General features: G+C 29.9%; 1 protein-coding gene across 7 annotated transcripts in view; it reads right to left on the bottom strand.

The window, feature by feature from the left end:
- The window catches only part of LOC129990271 (uncharacterized), a 171463-nt gene that overhangs the window by 40188 nt on the left and 104162 nt on the right, over window positions 1–27113 (bottom strand). For 5 of the 7 annotated variants that reach the window (XM_056098143.1, XM_056098141.1, XM_056098145.1 and 2 more), the window contains one exon: window positions 19990–20069. In XM_056098143.1, the coding sequence (XP_055954118.1) occupies window positions 19990–20069 (80 nt within the window). The remainder of the gene's footprint in view (window positions 1–19989; window positions 20070–27113) is intronic. The other 2 variants (XM_056098144.1, XM_056098147.1) reach the window with 1 other exon arrangement.

Genomic DNA, 27113 nt, shown 5'->3' with positions numbered 1-27113 from the left:
AGATTTTAATAGGGATTTCCAACACGTGTCAATCACAGACAAGGGAATCATAGGGATCTTTTAGAAGAATTTGTTAAGTCAGCAATATTTTATTCCTTCACTCGCAGTGTGAGAGCTTGTCGGCTTTTAGCTAATTCAGCAATTTTAGAACTCGTGTTGAATTAATTAAATATAAAAAGTGGAATGGAATCAGGAAGTAGTAGAATATTTTAGAATGAAGTTCATATGGACTAAATTAAACAAAAAGTTAGGAAATTAATTAAGTTTAAATTAGATTTTAAAATACCATTACATATATACATACAAACTTTTGAACGAAGGATGGTTTTGGATTCTAGGAACCATGATCGGTGAAGAAGTGAACAAATTTTCCCGAAATCTTGCCATGAGAAACATTGCAATAGGTAGTCTTCCTATGGGAATCTATCTACAGGATTAAAATCCAAGTAACAAGCTCAATAGGTTAAGGTATCTGGTTAAGACGTTCATCTCGCAACATAGCAAATGTAACACTTCCATTAAGTAAAAAGGAAAACCAAAATAATATTTATGTTTTATCAAAGAACTAGAAGGTAATAAAGAAGAAAAGTCTTCCATTACACCCATCAAAAATAAATCACATTGTAAGTGACCAAAGCTTGCCAGTAGGGGGGGGGGAAACCGTCTTAAATAACTCATATATTCAAGTTCAAGCAGTTGAAACAATTATATCAGATAAAAATTGCATTCCTGGATCATAAAAATGTCACTAGAGAAAACACAAAGATGCATGTAAAAATGAAAATAAGTTATTTATCTTAAGATCTCCAGGCCAAATAAACATAAGAACAAAAGCAAAATTTAACAGCACCTAAAGGGAAAACAAAGGAAAAATAAAGAAAAGAAAAATGATGTAAGAAAACCACGACGTAATAAATAGAGTTCTTCAATCAGAAAGGTTCAAATTTATACAAGACAATTTAATAACGTCATTCTACTTTCTTATATTCAGAATAAAAAAAAGAAACGCCGCAATCTAAATGCAATCTTGTTTCTCATTTTATATCTTGCCACACCATCAACTCGATTTACAAACTAAAGCCATTACTAGAGAGAAAACACATTGGTAAAAAATATCATGTATAAAGGCCTAGTAAATTCAAAAACTATTTCCACAGTTCCTTTACACCAGGCAGCAAATGCCAGTTCGGGGAACAGGTTATTACTTCTCGAGTAAGTGATGCAGACTTTTTTTGGAAATCACCTCAAAGCCAAGATTAGTTTTTCAATAACAACCTCCTGAAGCAGTGCGAGCTTATATCAGGTAGGTGCGGAGTGATAAAATAGTAGGTAGAAAACTATTACCGGACTTGAGCGAAACGACAGTTCTGATCTAGGATGAATATTTCTTGCTTGCATACATTTCTTTTTTTCTTTCAATACATGGAAAAAGGTATCTGAAATTTTCCAAAGAAATGCGTCAAAAGAGAAGTCTACCAGGGTCTAAAGCTACAGTGCGAGGCGAGTTGTAAAGTGGGAACACACACGCTCTAGTGGATAGCATGCTTGAAAAGAAGTAAAAATAAAATAAAATGCTCCTTCACCAGAAGCTGTCAAAATGGTTGACAATCTATATTGCATGTCAAGCAATGAAAAAGTTATTTTAAAAGATCAGCTTTCAAAAAATATAGATGTGACGCAATTTAATTTAGATTTCTTTAACAGTTATATAAGAAAATTTTTCTATTTAAAAACAGTACGAAACCTAACAAGAAATCCAATAAATTACATATGCATAGGAAACACCATTTTTTTTCCGAGTTTAATTAGATAAATTGTTTTGTTTAGATTTTGAAGTTACAGGAAGACTCTTTGGGTACGGGCTTCGCCGTTTTGAAAGGTAGTCAAATGATGAGAGCGAAACATGTTTACAATCGAGATTTCCAATTACACCAGAAGGAGGAGTTTCGACAATCGACATATTTAACGAATACCAAATATGCAATTAACAGAGCGGATCTTTTCCTTAAATCAAATCTCGATCCTGTGATTCTTCGGTCTCAAAGATAAGATTGCCAATACTACAGCCTTCTTAAAATATATCCTTTGTTGTATGGATTAAAATAATAATGAAGAAATATTTAATTGATTTTAAGTTTCACAAAAGCTTCGCAAATTTAAGTTTCAGTTCCGAGAAAAATCTGTAAGCAACGGTAAATGAACAGCAATAATTTTATTCAGAGCCTAAATTAAAATTATTGGTCTTAATAATTGATAATGAAAACATTTAAGAATACAATTCTTACTTCAAGAGCTTCTAAAATTACTTCTTTAAATAAACAATAAATCCTTCCTTTGAATGCTAAATAAAAGTGTAAAGTGATAAAAAGGTTTAATTAAATCCAATTTAAAGCACATTCAATTAAAAAAAGCATACAAAAGCCTTAAATGAATGCAGAGAATTCTATATTTATCAGTTAGTTGAGGAAAGGGAAAAAAAGTTATCTCTTTGGAAAAGCGAATTTCGCGTTTTCTCTGTTAAGGTGCAAAATTATCTTCCTTCTTCCATTAAATAAAACTATTGTTCTATTGAAACAAAAAGGTAAACAACACAATTTGAACAAAAAAAATTTTGCATAGAAAAGTAATCGCGGTTTAGATGTAAATAAATTTTAAATGCGTCATGAAAAAAATAAATACTTGCTGGATATTAAGATCAGCATAATTAATAAATAGCCATAGATGCATTTGTGTAAGAAGTCTTATCATAAAGGAGTTATTTTACACGTATCAAAAAGGAATAATTTTCAATAAAGACAGAAAATCGGCTCTTAGAATTATTATTATTATTATTATTTTCATAACGTAGTAGAAATAAAAAGCAAATATCATAAGAATTAGTGTGAAAATGAATTTTACAAATCAATTTTAAAAACTAAGCATGAATTGTATGTTCTTATTTCTTTGTCAATAAAAAAAACTTTGTCAATACGTTAGAACTAGTGACTTAACCTATCAACGAATATAAATGAAATTAGAAATATTGGTATTTAAAAATATGTCCTCAAGAGTGAGGATCACAAAAGAATTATCCCCCCAACCTATTTATAAATAAAGGAATATTGGAATGACGATCGTTGTGGCAACAAAGGTGAAAGCAGGTGCAGTTTTAACGGCCATCTCTAACCGTTTCCCACCCTTTCCAAAGGAGGTAAGTTCCACCATCATAGCAGAGGTAATTCAAAACGATATCATTGCTATTCATATCAAGGTAATAAGAGCCTGCTTACGTATACGATAACTTCTTCTCTACTTACTCATGCCCCACGCCCCAAGTCTAATGGCGGTCACGAGAGAGAGGGGGGGGGGAATGAGCTCCAACGGCTACGATTACAGTGAGAAAATTTCGAAACGGCTTGTTCGTGTATTGATCGGCACAATAAAAAATTGTGCATAAAACACTGACAAAAAGTATTGTCAATTATCATGTGACCATTCTTAAAGAAATACATATTTTTTTTAATCTTTATTAATATAAAAAAAACTTACAAGATATAAAGTTATTGATTAATACATCTGAGTTAATTTCTTGAAATTATATCGGAAGTTATTCTCACATAAACTAAAAGTAAAATCTCCCCTGGGAGAATTAAAAATCCAAATAACTAATTTTAAAGATACTAAAATTTTTAAATTTTAATGGCATCAGATAAAGAAGGAATATATATATATATATATATATATATATATTGGCGATTTCAAAACTTTTAAATAAAAAAGTCCCCCCCCCATCTTACATTCTGTAAATACTCTTCGTTTGAAACGACGAATTTATTAAAGTGCTTTTAGATATACTAGTTTATGCTATTAAAAGTCACAATTTGTAACTAGACTATGAAATATTGGAAAAAAGTCGCTAAATTTTATTCCTAGTCAAATGATGATCTTGGAATCTTAAATCTATTTACGAAAAATTAATAAATTAATTAAATTAATTTATTAATTTAATCTATTAATTAAAAATTAATTAAATCTATTTACAGCCATTTCCAAAGTAGGCTTTCTTAAACTGGAATATTCGTTTGATTTTTTTTTTTTTCCTGTCATTGACCATCTGCAGTTATAGCAAGGATACTTTTGAGATAACTTTCCAAAGTTTGCTTTTTCTTATATACAATTATAAATTATACTACACGCATTTACGGAAAATTCTTGAGCAAATTTGCAGTAACTTAATTAAATTTCTTAAATAATAAAATATTATCTATATCCAACTACTCAAATAAAAAAAATACATGGATTAGCTAAATAAAGAATATTAGCTTTTCATTCTTGCATGTATAACTAAAAAAATAAACCAATAATAAAGTAATAATTTGAAAAATAAAAGGGTGGAAATATTTGAAATATTATGAAAACAGAATTGCCATTGAATAATACGTCAATGCTAAGTTATTCGAGGTATCATTTTCATAATATATATATAAACAAAAAAAAGGGAAAAATAATTATTAAAGGTGGAGGGGGGGGGCATTTAGTCAATTTATGGGTGTGTGCAATATTTTTACTTCATTCCCTTCATAAAAAGAAACTATTGCAAAAATGTGCCTCTCATAGTTGTCACATAATGCCAAAATTACCGCCTCACCTATGTCTCCGTGCAGAATTTTATTATATTTTTGAGATAAAAATAAGATTTAATTATTATTCTCTCGCATCAATGTTTCATAATTATGATTTGTAAGAAACTTGTTTCAGATATGGAGGAAATAAAACCAGAGTATGGAGAACGAGATAAGGCTTCATTTTCAAACTAGCATGCAGACGTTTTATACTTTTAAGAGGATGCGAATGCATATCTAGCTTATTTTGAGTCACAAGAATTTACGCTCTAACGCGCATAAGCAGCCCTTCATTTACAGAAGTATTTTGGATGCATGGAAAAGTAGCACAATTTTAAAAATTGTAAAGAAAATCTTCAAAGGTATCTCCTCTTTTCAGGAGAAAAAACATTTTATTATTTTCTATCAACACTACCGTTTTACTCGGTCATTAGCGCAAGATGGAAATTTCTTGAAAAGTTTTTATACTCTGTACGATTTTCCGACGCACAAAGAAATATGCAAATAAAAAGTTTAAAAAAATTAAGAATAAGGAAAAAAAAAAAAAAAGACACATTTTTCTTCTTGGTTAACAGTTGCTTACGGGGCAAATAATTGGGAAGGCAAACTTTCAGAACAAAATGCTTTGAAGGGAAATAATAAAAGATAAGACTGCCCAACCTGCTGAGATTTTTTATTCTTTGTTCCGAGGAAGATATCACAAAAGATTCATAAAACGTAGCGCTAAACACATTTTCAAAACCCAAAACACGCTCTGCGGAAAGAGAGTGTAAGTAAATATCCTCTTTTCCTCAGATGGTGCTGTAACTATGCGCTGCAAGATCCACGTGAAACGAGAAAGAAAAGGGGGAAAAGAAAAGAAAAAAACAGTATGGTCTTTTTCTTGAAAATAGAAAAGATACAGTGCATTTTTTTTACACATTTTGGAAGATTTCCGTACTTAAGTTACACAACAGAAAGACCCGTCCAAAAGTAATGCCTAGAGAGAAGCAAATTACTCCCCACAGCAACATAACAGTTTTGAGTGGCGAGCGAGTTACTTTGGTTCTCCTTTTAAAAGATTTTGTTGTTTCTTTTTTCAAGCATTTTCAAATGTCACTATCTGGAAAATAAACAGACCGCAAAACATTTCAAAGATGATAGCACCTGGAAGAAGGAATTTGAAACACATGGCAAGTGTCTAACGCTGACTCACACTAAAGACATTTGTCGGATATGTATAATTTTCCTACAAAAAGGTTGGTTTGCTTTGGTGGATTTTATGGTAAGACTGCCCTAAATAATAATTGGTTATGAGCTTATGAATACATAAACAGGACTTTCCACCAAAAATTAATTCGCCTTTAATAGCAAAATAAATAAATAAATAAATAAAAATGAATAATATAATTTAATAAAAGTTTCAGAATAGTTGTAATAAAAGTTACGCGTATTTGGAGCAGGTAACAAATGCAAAGTCGGGGGTCTATCTTCACATACAAATATATTCGAATTATAACCAAATTACAAGGAATAAAATATATATATTACACGTAAGAAATATATTAAAAAAAATCTTTTATATGTTACATACTCATATTTTCCACTTGGTTCTGGCACAGTTTTGGAAGATTATTATTATTATAGCCTTGGGTTTATTTCAGTTTTTATGAGATATTTTTTTTTTTTTTCTGCTCGTGGTAGTTTTCTTAAAATTATCAATGATTTAAGCCCAACTGTAAAAGAATATTTAATTTCATACATATTAATAAATTGAAAAAAATAACACAATTTCTAACAGATACCTATCTATGCTAATAAGCTTGGTATCAATATTTGTAAATATGACATTAAAGAATCTGTTATTTTCAGTATACGATATTTTATCCATGAGATTGATCGAGCTTTTTTACTAAGATTTAATGATATTGTAATTTTAAATTTTCTCTCGAAAGTAAATCTGTGGCAAATTCCAGGTCAAGTCAAATGGTTTGTAGATAGCCAACACACACGCGCACGCACACACACTCCTTTGTTATTAATCTTAGAACGCTTAACTTCGAGATCGCATTAAATTGAGATTTTATTGTACACTTAAACTATGACATTCGTATATATTACTTTTCATAGTTATAATACAATGAAAATTTTTTGTCAAATGTTTAGGATTAGAATGTTCACTGTCAAAAAAGCACTATCTCATTTTATGATAAAAAGTATATTTTATTTAAGTATTTCTCACAAAAAAAATCAATTGGAAAAGTAAACTTCCAATAACAACCTATACGCCAACAATAACTCAGATCTCTCTGATTACTCTCGTAAAAGATAATTTAATCAAGAAAGTTTTTATTATGATGACGGCAAGTAGGGAAAAAACGCCTCATCGTTGTTTTTCATTTTTCTCCCTTTTCTTTGAAAAACAAATTAAAGAAGTTCGAATGGATAATTATCGCCTTGGGATAGGTGGAATTGATGAGGTGGCGATTATATTCTTTTAAATTTACGAAAGGGGAACACACTTGAACATTATGAGAAAACAAGAATGTTGTGAGGTGGAGGAGAAGGGTTGGGTTTTTTAAGATCTTTTTAAATTATGCTTCATCTGCCACTTTAAAAAAATTTTGTTGATAGATGTAAAAAGATAGAAAAGGGGTGCAGTTTAGGGGCATAATTTATGATGACGGAGAAGGAAGCAAAACCTTTCTCGTCCGTTTACTTATCTATTCAAAATGACTCCGGTTTCATACAATTGAAACTACTACTGCGAATACTAAATGCATTTCTTGAAGAACACGTCGTTATCTTATCTTCAGAAGCCTACTTTAAATCGAAAAGAACAATATGAAAAACATCAAACAAACAAGTGTTACATTCCTAGAATTCCTGGAAAGAATATTCCTAGATAACTTCCCACCACCGAAAAAAAAATACTTAGTTTTAATGTGCATGCTGAATAAAGATGTCACAGAAATTACTTACACAGGAAAACTTTTATTGATATACAGAAAAATAGGACGGCATTGGAAAAAGAAAGGTTTGATATCCACCTTAAAGTATCAGAAGAACTCAGCTTGGCCAGTATGCAAAAGGGAACTATAGTACTCAATAAATAAGGATATGCTGCCAGCAGACATCAAATTATTTGACAACACCAGTTAAGTGTGGATTTCAAGGCTCAAGAAACAATACACTGTAATGGAACGTCAGGTGGCACGGGCACTCAGGTGGCGAAAATAGAAAGACAGTAGTCGATGAATTTCAAATGCTTCAATACATTTCCAGCTGATTTGGAACAACGAGAGGCAGTGTGATCAAGAGGAAGTAGAGAAAGATGAGTGTTTTGTAGAAACGTTGATTTAACTTAGAAGGAAGTGCCGATGGAACTTATTAATATGTCGACATTCGGTCTTGTATGAGCATTTTTTTCCAACGAAAATACTTATATGAGATCAGTTTAGGGGAACGGCTTCATTCATTCTATGTATAATCCGGACCTTTCACCTTATGATTTCGAATGATCTGATGTAGTGAAGAAAGATGGGGGTGGGGTGGGGGTCCGTCAAAAGCTGATGTGAAAGAGAATTTTATAAAATCTTAATAAAACCTTATGGCCAACTTCGTATTCGCTTGAACAAATATCTCAGAAATTATAGAAGCAGTTTTTGAGCAAAAGTAAATTTAGATTTTTCTTTTATACAAAGACTATTTATTAAAATTATCAAATGAGCTAAAAAATTCTGAAATCACATATATGATTTTATTAAAGCAAAAATACACTCATGTCCATAAATTAAGGATAATTCAGAGTCACGCGGATATCGAAGTCTAAATTACATATAATCACCCGTAAAATGACTACACACATCTTCAAAAATCATATGCAAATTGCAGGAAGCCACCAGATGACACCGATAGTATGTCACAATGACGAGAGTGCAAGAGAGTGGTGTATAAGGAATACAGGCAAAGAAGTCAAATTGTTTGCAAGCGCTTTATAAGCCTATCAGTGCAATAACCACATAGTTATGAAACAAAGGACGAATTTGGATGATTTTTTCCGTGGTAGAATTATCGGCCGTTATACCAACCATGTAATATTGGTTTTTGTAAATAGGTTTTTTTTTTAATTTGTAGGGTGCTCCAGGGTGTAAAAAATCTCAATTTTTATTAATGATATCAAATATTTAGCATCTTTTTTGCTCTTTACCTTTTGTTTAATAAATAGGCTTTACAAATAAATCATATTTGTTTTGCTTCTGACTCTTTCTTTTCCTGAACTTGCATTATCCTTAATTGATGGACATGAGTGTAATTTCAAATTCATGATCCCATTTGTTTAAATAGTAGCTATCAACTTTAGCTTTCGGATTCTCCCCCTCCCTCCACACACACACACACACATGCACGCACACACGTGTTTTGAAAAAGAAATGCTAATATTTTTGCATAGGTCAGATATCTATATAGAATTAATGGAGATTTTTTTTTAATTTAATAAAAATAAAATCAGCTACATCATTGTAAGCAAATCGTAGGAAACGGTAATGTTTTTTCACAAATAAATTTATTCTGCTACTATCGAAATGCTCAAGAAAGTGAATAAGCACTTACAGTTCGCATTTCATAAGTCAATATGGAAGAACTTCAGCAACAGTCATAATTTCAAAAACAAATCAAGAAAAAAAATTATTCAAGTTTTGTTTTTTGTCTCAAACATTTTCGAAAAAATTTTTTGTCAGGAAAACGTTTAAAAAACGTTTTAACATGTCAATTTAGAAATTTGACACATTAAAATATTAATAAAGCAGGTATTAATTTCTTGCCACAACTAAGACTCAATACAAAAAAAAAAAAAAAATCTTTATGCAGATATTACGAGCCCAATCTATGATATTTCCTAAAAATTTCCTTTTTCATATTTATAACAATTCGTTGTCATCAAATATTCAAAATACTTAAGAAAAAATAACAAAAACATTTTTTTTCTCCTGTAATTTAGCTAAAGTTGAGCAAGTTTATTTTCGGAGTAATTTTCCATTTTTAAAAGCACTGGAACCACAAAAATTATTTTCTAGCGAGGAATCACATCCAGAACTTATGGTACTCTGCATTTAGCATAAAGAATTTACAGCACTGCAAAATTTAACCTTTTAAATTATCTTGTAAGTCACTAGAAAATACCACTAATATAACATGTGGTGGATATTAATTCCTGACATCTCAATTTATTTCAACTTCCCAATAACAATACACAAAGCGAAAAACGAAACAGAACACAATTTCATTATTAATCGATTTCTGGATTCCATCAAATGACACATGTATCAAAAGCAATACACACTCACAGCATTCCCTATCTCTCCGAGACGGTTTCCACAGCGAAAGAAACAAATCAACAATTCCAAGATTTTCCACTGAGTCATTTATTTCCCTCGACGTTTCTCGATAAGGCACGAACTTAGCTGCGGTGACAAATGGCGAGATTCGCAGCGATGCCTTGCATCGGAGATTTGTACGGACTGATGTTGCTTTTTAAGAATCGATTTATTGGTTCATATTTTGGGAAGGAAGGCAAATGGACGGAACAACTGAAGCAAAACATAAGAAATAACTGAATCGAAATACAATGCAAATTATTAAGAAAGGATGATAACATTTGCATCGTTTGCATAAAAGGAGCCCTTACCAAAATATTTGGAGAAAAAGAGATTCCTTATCAAATTTAGATAAAATTATGTTTATAAATATGACAGTATGGTATGGGCAGTATGTTTCAGTATGCAACTTCTGGTGGATACAAAAAAAAAAAAAAATCAAATGTAAAGAGGATATATATATATATATATATATATATATTTGTTAAAAATGAAGATGGCTACATTTGGGAGACAGTCATCTTTAAAGGGTTTCTGCAACATTCCATATGTATTTATAGCAGTAATCACAAACTTCAATTCATATATTCTGGTTATTTATATTCTCATTTTGGAAATTCATCTTAGCTAAAAGACTTATTAAAAAGCAGATTTCTTTTCAAACCATAATATGAAACGACAATTTAAACGTTTCCAGATGTTTAATTCGAAATTTTTTAATTACTGCATTTATATTTAGAACCAACATAAATCATTAAAAATCGGATTTCCCAAACCTAGCATCAACAATTACAAGAGGAAGGAGGGGAACACCTCTCATGCTATAATCTCAAAAGTCTCCAATTTTTGTTCCAAAATACACAAATATCAATAAAGTCATATTACCATCGTGGTCTAATATTCTGTTATGGTAATATATCTATAATTCTTGGATCCGTGGCTTTTTATTTTCATTAGTCTACTCACAAAACTAGTCCTCATTTCCATTTTATTCCAAAAACTTTGATTAACTATATTTCAAACTTTCAAAAAGCATCTTCATACTAATTCAGAAATAATCTAAAATTTCACTTTAAATAGAACGAATTGCAACTTGAAAAATGAATTAACGTCTTTTCCGTGTGATACCGTTTTTAATTTAAGATCATTATTTTTTATGCCTCTATCATTGTGCTGAATTTATTTTATTTTCAATATGTATATATAACTTTAAAATTTTAATTTAATCCAGTTGCTCGAAGATAATGTTTTAGTTTTCAGAAATTACAAAGCAGCAGTTGAAAAAGATTTTGAATACACTTTTATCAATTTTAAAAAGAATACCAAAGCTTAAGAAGATGAAAGTTATGTTAGAAAACAAATGTTGTCTGTTTGAAAATAGAAATGTTAAATAAAAAGAATCAAAATCGATATGCATGGGATTTAATTTCTCCCCTCCCTTTAATTAATTAAAGAGTGCGTGTGTGTTATTTATTATAATTTCAGCATATTTATAACTACAATATATCATTAGTTTAGTAATTAAAATGATTTCAAATAATGGCGTTGTTATTCATCTATATTTGCAATGATAGCAACCACATTTCAAATACAGAGTAGACATTTAAGTTCATATATTATAATCGTCCGTCTATAAATACATACGATTTAAAGATTTAGAAAGCTTGCTATACCTGGCAGTAGAGTTTTTATTATACATTTTAGTTTTAGAAATTTAATTTAAAATTATTTCTTAAAATCATTGTTCATTCGAGTTCACTAAAAGAAAAATTGTGCATTTTGGTTAGTCACTAGCATTTTTTCCGTCACATTTCATATAAAATCACAGGCTCTTCTTTTTTTCCCCTTTTTGGCTTTATATCTTTTCTGGACAGTACCACATAAAAAACACGATTTACTTCCGATTCTAGTGAAACAATGATGAAGTCAAAAATCGATGCAGAAAAAAAAAATCAATTTTGAAACTAATCATCAAAAAATAAAATATCTACGGACAAAAAATTTCGAAACACATCGAAGATTTCAAATCGTTTTTTAGAAATTCATTCTATTGTATGTACTCAAAGGTTACAACAACTACTTTAAACTCTTTATATACCAACTTGTAAAAGGGAACTTCCAGAAAAAAATCATATGTCATTTCTGCCCTATGAATTGTTTGTCAGAAGTGTCCTTTTCAAGCAATAATTCAAACCGAAACAGGAGGGAAAAAAATCATATTATCTAACACAAGAAACCATGTAGCCACTCAAGAGAGAGAGGGTGAGAGCGGGGACCTGCAGTGATGATAATAATAACGGTTCAACAAGGCGTCAGCTTTCCCTGAAAGATTAAGACACGAGGCAAGGGCACACATATACACATTGTTGGACACCCACAATGATCAAATAACAGCAATAATGTCATCACAAGTCTATGGTTAATGGCTTCCAAGAGAGCTGGAGAAATCAATCTTAAGGCATAGGAGAGGCCGTCCGTCAACATAACAGATACCCACGTAATCTAGTTATGCTTTTATTACCAATGATCAAGGGAATAGTTAGCTTTATATCAAAGGCTTCGAGCTGCATTAATAATGCAATTGTAATAATACGGAAAACAGCTATATTGATGAATGACAATTTGGCTTCATTATCATAAAATAAGAACGATATAAATAAGAATTCATTGAATTGAGATTGATTTTGAATAATAAGTATTTTGAATAGTTGCATAAATGACATTTTAATTTAAATGGATAAAATATCAGTTTACTGAAATATGGCTATCACAACACAGATTTTAATAGAATGATTGCGAACAAAATGGGATTAAATCCAGGGGTGTTTGTGGGACCCCAAAAAATCCCCTGAAACTTTTACGGACTTACTACCGACATTTTGGAGTTTCGCGAAGGGGGGGGGGGAGAAATGAAAAATTACAATTATGAAGTATTGAATGACCTAATTATAAAAGTTCAATGAATTACTTTTTTTGCAAAATTAATAACCATTAATTTTGCAAAATTAAGACCTTTGAACCCAGGTCACATGATCGCACATCTGGTCGAACGAAGTCTCTCCCTTTTTTTTCTGCCGCGCCTACTTGCCGAAAAGAATCCAGAAGAGAATGTCCGAGAACCTGGGGAATGAGTCATAACTCGCAATAAGGAAAGAACAAAAAAGAAGTTTCCCCCCCCCTTTTCACGCATTATCACTGCCTTTGGATAAAGAAAGGAAAAGTTTTCACCACACACACTGACCTTGCGTTTTCTGCTTTCAAAGCAAACAAAATTACCCAGATCAAAATAAATAATTCATTATTATTCCTACTTCCTTTTGAACGACGATCCCCGGAATTTCCGGGTATCGAAGTTCAAAATCCCCGGAATTCCGGGGTTTCCCCGGAGCACAAACACCCCTGTAAATCTGAAAAAAAAAAAAAAAAAAAAAATAAATTTTAAGGATTTAAAAACTACAATTCCTGAGACTACCATTTCGATTTACAAATGTTACCCCCCCCCCCACCTCACTTCTTTTCCAAATTTAACAGCAAAAATCAAGAGATGAAAAAGAAAAAAATATCAAAAAAATATTAAGCTTTAAATATAAATTCCATATGCATAATTTGCTTGATATTTAAATGACAGAAGTTCATTCGGTGCCAGAAAATTCATTAAAAATTAAATTACTCCCGTATAATTCAATAATCATGGAAATTTCTATTACATAAGAAAACGTAATTATAAAGAAAGAAAAGCTGAACAAATGTTTTTAATTTTAAAAATAAATGTCCTCAAAATGTGAAATTTTAATCAAATTTAGAAATTAGGAAATAACCTTAAATCGAAACTTTACAAAATTTGTATTATTTATCACAAAATTTCAAATCTGTTTAAAAAGGACTATAAAAGTCTTTGATATTCTAAAACAAACGAAAAAAAATCTTTACGTTATTTTTCAAATAATGAAAGACCGCTTAGCATTTTACAGTTTCCCTTTTATAGTACCAACTCATTTGTTGAAAATTTAAAGAAAGTAAAGATAATATTTGGTTTATAAATTTGTTCCATTCCTCGTTCTCTAATTTGTCTGCTGTCATTTGTCATTTTACCTTGGTTACAATGTTCATATTTGCTATTTTTCTACATAAAAAAAAAAAAAAAAAAAAAAAATTTGAAATGCCATTTTTTATGTTCCTTAGAGAAATTTAAATAAATTACGAATTAAATTATCTTTACATTTCTCTTACAAATACATTACATTTTTCTTTTGCAATTTTGCACAAATTACATTTCTCTTTTGCGTAAGGTAGATTTCCGAGAAATTTTGATAACGCTTAATTAAATAGTTATTTTTTTTAATATTTAAAAGCATGTATACATTGCTTTAGAAAACAGCAAAGCGAACACAAAATTTCTTATGCAGCTGAATTTAAAATAGTTAAGAAACGGGGGGGGAGAAAATATTTAATAAGAATTATTTTACGATATTTGATATTAAAAAATGCTTCTTTTAGCTTGGTTTCTATTTGATATTTCCCGTTACTTAAAAATTAAATTAAAAAAAATAACTCCTTGCTTTAAATTGTCGATTGAAATAGAAATTCATTTCTGAAAATAGTTACCTTCGTATTCCATGTTGTAAACGAATCTTTAACTTGCCACTCACAATGTTTAATTAAATTCTGTAAAATTCTTTTAAAATTGTCAACAACTTATGGAAAAAATTAGCTGTCTTATTTTTTAAAAATCGATTGCAGTAATCTATAATTTTAAGAGAAACGATAAGATTTTAAAATTGCAAAATCTAACAGAATTTTAGATTTCGATTTAAAAAAAAAAGCACAAGTAAAAGGTGACAGAAAAATTTTGAATATCACGATATTTTATAAACAATAATATGTGGGATTGACAGTGTTTATTTACAAGATATTTGTTAACGTACGCCTTGAAATCCCAAGGAGTGCAAATATTAAATAGATTTTAGCTTTTCCGCATACGGCGCATACTTAAAATTTTGCTCAAAATTACTTATAATTGCAACGGAAGTTTTGCGATAATTAATTAAACCCTTCATTTTCCGCTTTCATTGGTATATAAGTCTAATTTTAAAAGCAAAATACTTTTATTTTTTAACTAAATTTCTTTCGATTATAAATGAATATATGAATTCACTTTTGTTGTTGTTGTTATAAGTATTAAACACACCTTTCCTTCACTATACACCTATCAATATTTTTTGAAAAATTGAGGTCGAAAAAGTAACATATTTATGTTTTTTTTTAATTCATATGTTTGGTTTATCCACTAATTTCAATGCTTTACAAAGAATAGCAACCGGGTAGAGGAATTTTGTGTAGCATTTGAATCGGGTTGAAATGGTAGACTTTCACAGTTTTTAAATTATTAACATTAGAAAAAGAGGGGGTGGGATTCAATATAAAATTTATTATAGATTAATTCTGGGCAATATTTCTGCTCCCAATTAAGGTATATTTCATTGCTTGAGAAAGCTATTTTATTCCTGCACATCAATAAATTTAATTATCACAGATAACAAATATAAATAAGAATGTTAAAAACTGTTTATCTCACTAGGATAATTTCAGAATATTACAAAAAAAAAAAAAAAATTACTTTTCAGCGTTATATTTTCGCAAAACAATGTTTGTTTGATTAATAAACAAATCATGAATAATTAAAAGTTCGTTGATCTCTGAACTGAATGAAAATAAAGGTGTGTGTGTGTGTGTGTGTGTGTGCGTGCGTGCGTGCGCGCGCTGCATTTGCTTGTAAATAATTATGCTTTCACGAAATGGATATTAAAATGAAATTAAAAATACCAAGTCTCTTCACTGCTTCGAACATGCATTCTATTTAAACCTATATTATATATATATATATATATATATATTCTATTTGCCTAAACTTTAAGTGAATTTTTGAGTTCAGCAGTTTTTTCTTTCCTCATGCTCGAGTCTACTTGTACTTAAAATAAATGCTGTCCCATCTAAATTTCTTTCTGCAGATACGTGGGTTCTGAATGTATTCCCACGATCTCCTCTACCTGCTTTCTGCTTTCTATTCGGTATGCTGTTCTTCGCTCGCCATGGCTTTGACAAAAAATCTTAAGAATTGCTAAAAATTGAATCATTTCCTTAATAGTCATGACAGAATAAAAAGAACTCGTTTAAAAAAACTCATTGCGTATTTCCTTTATTAGAAAAAAGTAAATAAGCATTTCATATATAAGTTGCTTCTTACCTGAAAACTGAATTAGACAACTGAATTAATTGAATATATATGATCGTTCGAAAAATGGTCAGTAAAAAATGCTGTACATTTTTGAAGAAAACTTTCTTTATAAAATCTTGTTTACACAACAAACAAAATACTTTTGTTTTATCTTAACCGTGGAAAACAGAAAACGGACTGAAAACTCGGTCTTAATATATATTGTGCAGAAATTCTGCAAGGGGCTTTTAAACATCTCACAGTAGCAACAAAAAAACTCTTTTCCCAACTCAAATAAAAAGGAGAATTCTTTGTTTTCAGAGAGATGAATCGTAAGTCATAAATAAATAGTGTCCCTTTGTTTTCTACGCATTTTCAACAATAAATAAAGATAAAAAAATAAAAAGGGACGAAAAATAACTTCTTAGTCGTAAATAATTCAAAGGCTATTAAAAAAAGTCCGGAGAGTCGAGCCTGTATTTTTAGCAGATGTTGCTCGTCCATATCAGCAAAAACTTTAAAGTGATTTATGAGCAAACCCTCCGACTCGTTTGTCTTTAAAGTGGAAATTAAATTAATTTATGACCTATATTCTTCATTTTTGCAGCAAAAAAAAAAAGCGAAAGAAATTATAGAGATAGAAAGTGAAAATAGCATATATCAGATAGCTAAAAAAGTCCGCGGACTTCTAGTTCCAACCAAATAATTATTAAGCTTTATTTATTCTGAAATGGGTATAGTTAAGTATATTTGTTACATATTGTTATCTTATTTTCAATATAATATTTTAAAAAGGGATAAATTGCAAAAATAGAGTAAAGTTGTTGTTTTTTTTAAATCTTAATTACGGTGGAACACTACTGCACAAATAATACAATATTCTGTCAAAATAAAAATAAGAAATTTTGCATACGTTGTGAAAAACATACCTATCACATAATTAAAATCATTCAGTATTACATTACATAAATATCGATGTATATATATTACGAAATTTATAAAGAGGGAGATTTAAATTATTTTTACACCACCGTTTCAACGCAGATAGCTCTTAACGACGGAATACTTAAACCGAAGTGAGAAAAAATAACGTATATTAGTCAATATGTAAGCAATGCAAACAAGATGTTACTAAATTTATATGGCTAGTCAGATTAACGTTATATATAACATAACCATGATGGAAATGGTGAGAAGTATTTCAATATTTAATATGCAGTGCTCCTCTCTCTTTCTTGTATTTTTTTATAATTCACAATATTATACTTTTCCAGCCCAATCCAGCCGTTATTTTTTCACCAGAAATGAGAAGTCAGCCTCTTAGGAGCGTATGGCTGCGACTCAAAAAAATGTGAAAAGTTACTAAACATTTACTCAGATAACAAGATTACGTGAATGTTCTGAGCAGTTAAAAATGATTTAAAATTAAGTTTAAAACAAGTACTCTTTGAACAGCAAGACGCGTATTTATATTTCAGCAGTAAAAGGAGTATATTTTTTGTTGCCATCTAATCAATGTTCTCATAAAAAACATCATTTCTTAATTATAAACATATTATTCTCAAAATAAATGAATTTGTGGCAATATTAAAAGAGGTAATCATCAACAGCAACAAGTTTAAAGTTAATTATTTACATAGATGTAAAATCCTATGCATAGAAACACTAATATACATTGGTATTAATATTTAGAAAACATTTACATTTTGTAACATAATTATAAAAACAAATATAGATACAATCGCCAAAAAAAAAAAAAAGATTTCACGTCCCCATCGTAAATAAGCAGTCATACAAAGAAAAATTAAATTGAAAGTCAAATTCTTTTTCCCCTTAGATTTTTCATTCAATTCCAATGATTCTTCCACTGAGCTTGGCAAATATCTGGTTATCGATAAATGTTGAGGAATAATAATTTGAAAAGATCCCCCACTCCACCCCCGAAAAAAAAAATAGCGGAATACGCCCCATTGTGATCGATAAATGCAAATGAATTCATGAAATCGTAGATACTTCAGGGACGAAAACAAGACCCCCCCCCCCCTGATCTTTAGATGGAACATAACGGTATTAAGTGAATATGGAAGATAAAATCCCCATGTAAAATCAGAAGAGGTAGCCTGTCAACAAAAATATATTTTTGAAAATCCCAAGGGGAAATGATACCGCGTAGTTATAAGTCAGGGAGATCCAATTTCTTGCAAAATGCAAATGATAGAAAATATATACGATTTTGAGTGCGGAAAGCAGTCGAATAGGAGCGATAAAAATAGCAAGTATGCAAAGTTAATTTATCAGAAGCAGGATCAAAAGTAACGCCTGCAGGAAGAAATATAAGTATGCTGATTTATCATGGGGTTACAGGTTTTCAGAGTAAAATAATGCAAAGTCGAAAGAAGAAAAAAATGTCAGGAAATCTTCAAATATGCTCAATAACACTAAAAGAAAGTGCGTTTAGATAAAGAAATGGGGTAAAAAGTAGTTCTTTATCAATTTTTATTCCCGCAAAAGGTTAGAAATCCAACACGATAATTGAAATATTCAAAACCTTTAACTTTTTTCCAAAGTACGCTTTTCTTTTCTTTTTCCATGTGCCAAGTTTCAAATTCCATACGCAACAAAAAGAAGAAAGAGAACATGTTTTGAAAATAAAAATTTCAAAGTGTCTTCTACGATCCCCCCACCACCACCACCACCATCACCATCCCCATCCTTTCAAATTCAAAGAAAAAAAAAGAAATGCCACGTCCTGCGCTTTCAAGGAAAAGGAAGAATCAACCACCAGTGAATAAAAAAGAATTACTTTACAATGCAATTTGAAAGTTAATCTTTGAAAGAAAAGCACTGAAAAATTGAATTTTATAATGTTCAGTACTTTTTAATGTAAAGGAATGTTGGAAAAGAATGATAAGTATCTTAGCTTACAAGAGTTTTTAACTTTAAATTCAGGTTTGCAATAGGATGAATACTAATGTACCCTGAATTCAAGTTCAGTAAATTGTGTCTACCTGTTCTTCACAACTATATATCGTAATATTTGAAATTAGGCACGACAGTCGAGGTAAAACTAATTCATACTTAAAAGAATTTTATTATTGCCGAAATTTTCATGTAAAATTTCTGAATTGGGTTCCTTTTCTTTTTTGGAAAATACAAAATTTTGAATTGAAAAAATTTTGTCGGTTAAAAAATATCTGTCGGTCGAAGGAAAAAAAAAATATCTCTAAAAAATCAGCAGCAGTTCGTCAATTTTAAGCTATTAGGAAACATAAAAACAAGCAGGTAAAGATTTAAATAAGCATGTTTTTTCTTTAATAGTATATTTTTTCCTCCCCAATACAAATATCACTTCCCAAATGTTATAAAATACAAGCTGATAGAAGACACACACAAAAACAATACATTTGATTTTGTTTTAAAAAATTAATACTTTATCGTTTTTAAAAAATAATTGATTGGGGAAAAATTATACAAAATTAAAAGCAAATCTCTATAATAAACAAAAACTAAAATTAATACTTTTTGGGGGGCAATATTATTTATTCCCCCAAAACACTAATTCAACTTTTTTAGAATACTGTTATAGCGCTAAACGAACAGTGATTCAGAAAGAATTTTAAATTCATAGACTAAAATATTGCAACTAAAATAGTTCCTTCTGAAATTACAATGCATATTTTTAGAACAGAAATCGATATAATTCAACTGCAATTATTAATAACATTAAATTCACTGTCTTCTAGATTTCGCACGACACATGGAGCGAAAAAAGTAATGGGGTGGGTGGGGGGAAACAAAATATCGAATATGAACTTACTTTGTCGTCATAGAAACCTTTATCATCAGTTCTTTGAGCACCAAGTAACCTGTCCGTTTCCTGGTCGGTATCACAGTCTTCTGGAACAAAGGCAAACGGTATAGTACTAATATTTACATAGAAAAATATTCAAACTATTACTAGGATAATAATATGCAAAGCATACATAAAGCATAATAACAAAATAATACTCTAGCCATACCCCGATAGTCAATCTCTAAAATGTATTACAGATAAGCATATATTTTCAATTTGAAAATGCTCTAAATGATGTAAAGAATTGTATTTTATGTTGCTTGAATCAATAAATATATTTTTGAAGTTTTTTTACATTAGAAAAACATTCTTGAAATACTAACATTTAAATTAAAAAAGCCCATTCTTTTGAAATTTAAATTAGGTTGTGAAGTTTTGATATTACTATTTGAGTCATTTTAATGAACGTCTCGAGGAAGATACGCCAATCAATCATCGAAATTTCATCCAGACGGCCGTTGATTGGTCTAAAGAAATGAATTTCAAAAACCTTATTATTCGTTAATTTTGAGTCGCAGAACAGAAATTTGTGTTTAAAATGTTAGTGCCTTTACAACATTTTACTTAATATGACTAAAAAGACCAAGAGGGATCTCCACTCATTTCATATTCCGTAATTTTTTTCAAGAGTGCATTTATTGATTCAAGCAACACAGAATTTAAAAAACATCTAAATTTTTCACTTGAAAATATGCGATTTTTTTCAAACGATTTAGAATTAGATACTCGGCCACAATTAGAGTGGGCGCCCTATATATTGCAATAAAGACCTATGACGAAGGTTCTATTTTATTTAGATAAAGGAAAAGATATCTTTCATCTAATGTTCGTGAAAAATAAAATTCAGCCAATTCTAATGATGATAACAGTTTTAAAAAATAATAATTGAAGAATGCAAGAATATAATATTCTCTCTCTCTCTCTTTCCCCTCTTCTTAACAATGCAATGAAAATGGATACTTGAATTCTTATGTCTTTATTTGCTTTAGATTCTACTTTCCTAATATTTGTAATAAAGTTTGGTAAATCAGCAAGAAAGGAGTTAATACGACATCATAGCTTTTTTTTTTGTGTGTGTTGCGCTCATAATCAGACAAAATTTTCAGTTTTTGCCAGCTTTTAAAATTTTTTTGTTAAATCATGGTCAGTAGACCGACATCCTTACAACAACCAGGTAGATGATAAAAATATGCCATGCGCAAAAACATTTAAAGCCTATATAGCTTCTAAACAAGATTTACCGAAACTAAGCTAAGCAAGAATTTACTTTGGACGCATAACCCTCATATAATATTGTTAAGGAATCAAAAGTACAGAAATTAGATTCTGAGAAGCCTGTACCCCGCACAACACAGAAAATTAAGTGAAAGGGAAGTTGAATTCAAATAATTAGAAAATAATCAATTTCAAGATAAATCAAATGTTTTACAAATCATATAATATAAAACAAAAATCGAAGAAGTAATTTGCAAATTTTATTCAGTAATCCAAACTTTCCTAGCTCAAGCACAAATTTACACATGAAAATTTCGAATATATTATTAATTGCAATAAAGGCCATGTAACTGAAAATTAAAATTAAAATGAATTTAAGTTATTATAATAAACTTTCGGTGGTGAATACAGCTCATAAACTTGAAATGAATAAACCAATAATGATTTTTGTAATTCATAATCTAATTAATGATTTTTATCAAAATTTGGCTAAAAATAAGTTTTAATTACATTAAGTTTTCACGCAATTAAGAAAGAATATTAAAAAGCTTCAGTGTTTTCTCAAGGAAGAGAAAATATTGTGTTAATTCAATTTTTCCTTCCCGTTAAAAGTTTTAAGGCACTTTCATATGAAAGTAATTTAAAACACGCACTAATTATAAATACATTTAAACTTCAATTTACAAAACATTCTAAATCACACAATTAAAAGTTTAACAATAATGATCAAAGCGGAAGAGTTCCCATTTATACAATCCATCAATTAATGATATTTAGATAGATGTATGAATAAATGTACTTTTTACGAATAAAATTTTAAGAATTTTACAATAAATTTGGAAAAAATTATTTACTCCAAGTATGAAACATGTTTGTTCATCCGAAAAGGAAAGAATACTGGTGATCTAGAACTAATGGAAATTTTAAAGGGATTCCTGAATGCCTTTAAAATTGTTGTTTAAAACTGCTCACTGAGAAAGTTGGCGTCATCGTATAACAAAAAGAGATAGTTAATTGGAGGAAAGTTTAAAATGTAAGACTGGATCAAGAAAGTTTAATAACTCAGTTCATTCATCTTCTGTTGAGTGAATTGTGAGACATGATGAGACAGTGCAAAAAATAAATTCTTTGTCATTATCATGTAAAAGAATTTATCTTTCTCTATTAACTGAGGAGGAATACTGCAATTCTCAGCGCATTTTGTCTATTTCCTGGCAGTAATCAACAGTCTTCAGCAATAACTGAATAAATCTCATTGATAATCAGCAAACTGTACCCATAATCTTTCTTCTTTATTTATTTATTTATTAATTAATTAATTTTATGCAACTTAGGATTGGAGAAGCATCTTGGTACTTTTTGCTTCTCTTTTCTCGAAATATTGAGCAAAGTGGCTTTGGTTAATGTATGGAATCCACTTTTCACCAGACACAATATGATGCAGGAATGAGACATTTAGTTTGCTCAAAAGAATTACAGAGTAGGAGGGGCAATTTGTGGGGTTCCATTTGGCAAATGTTTTTAGCTTATAAATTTAGGGCAAATATCGTCTCATTATTGAATTAAAAATTTTAAATTCCTTTTCAGCTTTTCGGGCTGTTCTGATTCAACAATAGTTAGTTCTCATTAATGAAATAGAAAATTAGTTGGCGTCTCTTCTTCAATTTCCAGGTTTTCATTTCCATCACTAAATTTCTTAAATTCTGTAAACGGAATGTTCTCTATGCATACCACATCTAACTGTAATAGTGATATTACAGGCAATTCTTTCTTTTGGACCCAATTTAAACTTTACTTTTTTTTTTTTTAAATTTGAAAACAAAACTAAAACCAAACAAAATTTAAGATCAAATCCCTTACTTTGAAGAGGTATATAGCATGAATATAATTTAATAAAATAATCTCCGAAAATTTCAATCAAAATCAACAGATGAATGGGGAGGACCAATTATTTTTGCACTTGCTTAATATCAGTGTTAGCATATTTATTAAAATTTCAGCACATGCCCGCAATCATTTCCAAAAATATTTTATGTTTGCCGATTTCACCATACACAGAATTAGATGACCATGTGTAAATGCAATCGTTCGCTCATTACATTTTGAAATAGCAATCTCACGGCAAAGTAAAATACAAAAATAACATAGATAATAAAGAAACCAGCAAATAGAAGGAAAGGAAGGCTCATTCTCCGAAGATCCAATGCAAAAAGAGTATAATAAAGATTTGTATTGGATCGTGAAATTCCTTGTCTTGAATGATGTACGATTTCACCCAACCTTCAGATAAAAATGATATAAATACAAGTGGAAAACGATGTTCTCTATAATCCCCATATTATTGGAGCTTCCAGTAAAAGTAGGCACAATGGGTTTACTTTTACTGGCAGCTCCAATTGTACTGCTTTGCGCACCTTTTGGTCACTTATTTTTGGTCCGTTTAAACAGCCTTTTATTTGTTTATTTTTATTTATTTAATTAATATTTCATCATTTCGCAGACCGGGTTCACAGTTTTCATTTAATTTCGGCTTTATTTTTTTTCACAATGTTTCTCCGTTTTTTTTGTTTTTTTTTTGTTTGTTTGTTTGTTTGTTTGTTTGTTATTTTTAAGAAAAATAATTATTTTCCCAGAAGTATATATATTGCATTTAAAAGAGAATAGTAAATCCAATAATCAAAGGTTACTGCCGAAAATTCTGCTATTACAGAGAACTTTAGACCTAAAGATAGTTCTATTTACATAATGATGTGAGGTTCGAATCGCATGCTTTCCAGTTGCACAATGTTTGCGACGAATATAGATATCCACTGAATAGACCTAGAATTAAAGAGGGATCTCCAGCACGTTTTATGGTGGAAGTAGTTAACAGCTTTTACTAGTTGCAATGAATTGAACTTTCCAGTTAACATTGAAGAAACTGAAACTACTCAGAAACTACAGTGAAGAGCAAATATATGCATTCCTTCAATGACTGCATTAAATAATCTTAAATCGTTATGCACTTTCGAAATATCGAAATACTTTTCAAAAGCCACATCAATTCCTAAACTATCAAAAAGTCACGCCAGTAGGGAGTCTTAAGATGAAGGCGGAAGCTATTTCATGTCAAGGAGACGAATAGCGCTTTACCGTACTCATATGCTGCAACGAAGAGCGAGGAGCTCAAACGTGACTTGGATATGAACTTGCAAAATATCATCACTACGGATGGAGAAGATGAAGTTTACAAATAGTTAAATTGAAAAATGGAATCGAAACAGAAAATCACAGTAAATGCATGACTCGATATCATATAAAATTTATTTCAAGGGAGAATCTGCCACGCCAAATTCAAACATAAAATGAGATTCAGTTCTCTGGGATTTTTTAAAAATTAATAAATGATACAATGGAAGACTAAATTTAAATAAACATTCATTAGTTAAATTGAAAACTTGTATCCCTTGGAATGATTCTGAAGTATTAAATTGAAAAGTATTTGTTTATTCCCAGACATGGGGCCTTTATTATGAGAAAGGAAATAAATGGGACATAGAGAACAACAGCACATAGAGAAAAAAAAATTATGGGAAACAGAAATATCAAATCTTGGTGCGTTATATATATATATATATATATATATATAAGAACAGGTAAAATATTATCACTGTGGTTAAAAACTTATTTCAATATCATGGAAAATTTCGAAGGGATGTTTTTTTAAGATACATTAAAAGGTTTAAATTATGAATCTCTTTAACTTAAAATTTAAAAACATTTGAAGGAAAACACATATGGTAAAAAAATAAACAATATAAAACAAGAAGGAATCATAAAATTTATTTTTTAAAAAAAGTAATCTGTAAAAAAAGAAGTTAATTTGATTTATAATTGAATTATACTCTCAAAAATTGTTATTTTTTATCGTAATTTTTTCAGTTTTCAACAATTCTTCCTCCCATGTAAGTGAACTGAAAAATTTATTTGAAGATAATATTAAAGGAATTGGTTCGGCAAAAGTGAATGAAATAATGCAGATATACTTGAAAAATTATTAATTTTCTAAAAGAACAAAAAAAAAATTGCTTAAAATTAACTATTAAAAAACATTTAAAACGATAAATGTTAGCAGTGTCTTTTAACAAATGAGTTGTAACAATTTACCAAACAAAAACATGTTAAGTCATATTTTAAATAAACTATGAAAAAAAAAGCACATTTTTAAAAACATAGCAGTTATAATGCCCCCCCCCCACATAGTTTCTGACACAGCCTAGCTAATTGGGTGTGATGCCGAAACTGGAATACACGTGAAAGAAAGAGAAAGAAAATAGACATTTGATCACTTAAATATTAGTCAGACATTGAGACAAGTTTATTTTGAATTTACTTTCAACGCTAATTTCCACGATGGTCCTCCTCAAATGGAAAAAAATCAAAGGTCAGATGATCTTATAAAAATGAATTCTCTCTCACACACTCAAAATTTAAGAGCAATTCCGAAGCTTAATCAACATCAATCAGACGCAAGGGATTTCCAAATACCTTTTTGATGAGAAAGGCGAAAAAATGTCTTCCAACAACGGTCAAAATGAAGGTTTGTCAGTTTTTCTCTTCCCAATTGGGCGAAAAGGAAAAACACACACCGCTAAGGAGGATTTAATCTTATCGACACAGCCTATTCATAATACCAAAATACGTTTTTCCCTGAAACAGCAACGAAATTTATTTTCTGGAGCAGCGTCTTTGAAGGAAAAATAACGAAAAAAGAGCAATTGCTTACTATACATATGTGTGTGAGTTCATATATGTATGATACATTTCACACAGAATTCTCCATTTCTAGAGCAAGTCGATGAGGTGGAAAAGAGCAATTCGTTTCAGTGATGATATATAGGCAGTAAGAGAATTGTAATGGGATTCGCAGATTGTGAGGAAATAAATGTACATATATGTATATGTCGGCAGAGGAATGCGAGCATATTTACGTTGGAATTACCTTGCCGGGCTTTCGGCGTTGGCAAGGTCTTTTATCTCTGATATTAATGGGCTTTGCATCATACTCCAAAGGGGATATAAGTCACAAAAAGCGAGTTCTTTATCAACTCTATCGAGTGGGAAGCACAATTCAGTTAATGTCAAGAAAATAGGAATTAAAGACGGTGAATTTTTACAATTATTGCTGGTTTTAAAAAATAGGTGAGTAATTAACTTCAAAATTCGAACACCTGCAGTTAGTTTAATATATATGTTTTATCAGAAAGCAGCGTAACGTAGAAACAGCGCTACTAAATTACTTAAGATATAAGTATCACAAATGATTATACTCAAGTAAATTCTTAGAAAAATATTTCAAAAGACAAGAATTTATTGCATTAAACCGATCTATACATTTGTGCAATTTATAAAAGTCATTCTTTTTTTCCCAAAAAAATAAGAGTTAAAATAACTCCAAATCAATTTTGACAATATTTGTTTTTTAGAAGCCTTGTATTTTATCTTTACTGTTTTTGAATTCAACATTTAGCTTTTATAGGGGAATTTTAAACCAATATATCGAATCTATAATTCCCCTTTAAAACAATCGAAATGTATGGAAATATATCAAAATAATAAATGGGGAACCATGTCCACTTCATGCATAACATATCGATAAGCTTGGCAATATAAATTGACAGCACACAATAAATTGCATGCATTATTATGCTTATTTAAATAATCGTTAATATAATGAATATATTTTGAATTTCAACAACACTAATTAATATTTTATATAATGAACTTAACACTGAAACAAAATGGCTAACTTTTATATTAGATTCTTTTATATATAAAGTTTTTGTAAGCCTAAATTGTAAGAGATATCACTCACTGGTAATAACGATGAATTT

The sequence above is a fragment of the Argiope bruennichi genome, chromosome 2 (assembly GCF_947563725.1).
Source record: "Argiope bruennichi chromosome 2, qqArgBrue1.1, whole genome shotgun sequence".
In the NCBI taxonomy this organism is placed as follows: Eukaryota; Metazoa; Arthropoda; class Arachnida; order Araneae; family Araneidae; genus Argiope; species Argiope bruennichi.
Note: the sequence above shows the minus strand (reverse complement) of the source record. Positions and strands in the feature narration are given on the sequence as shown.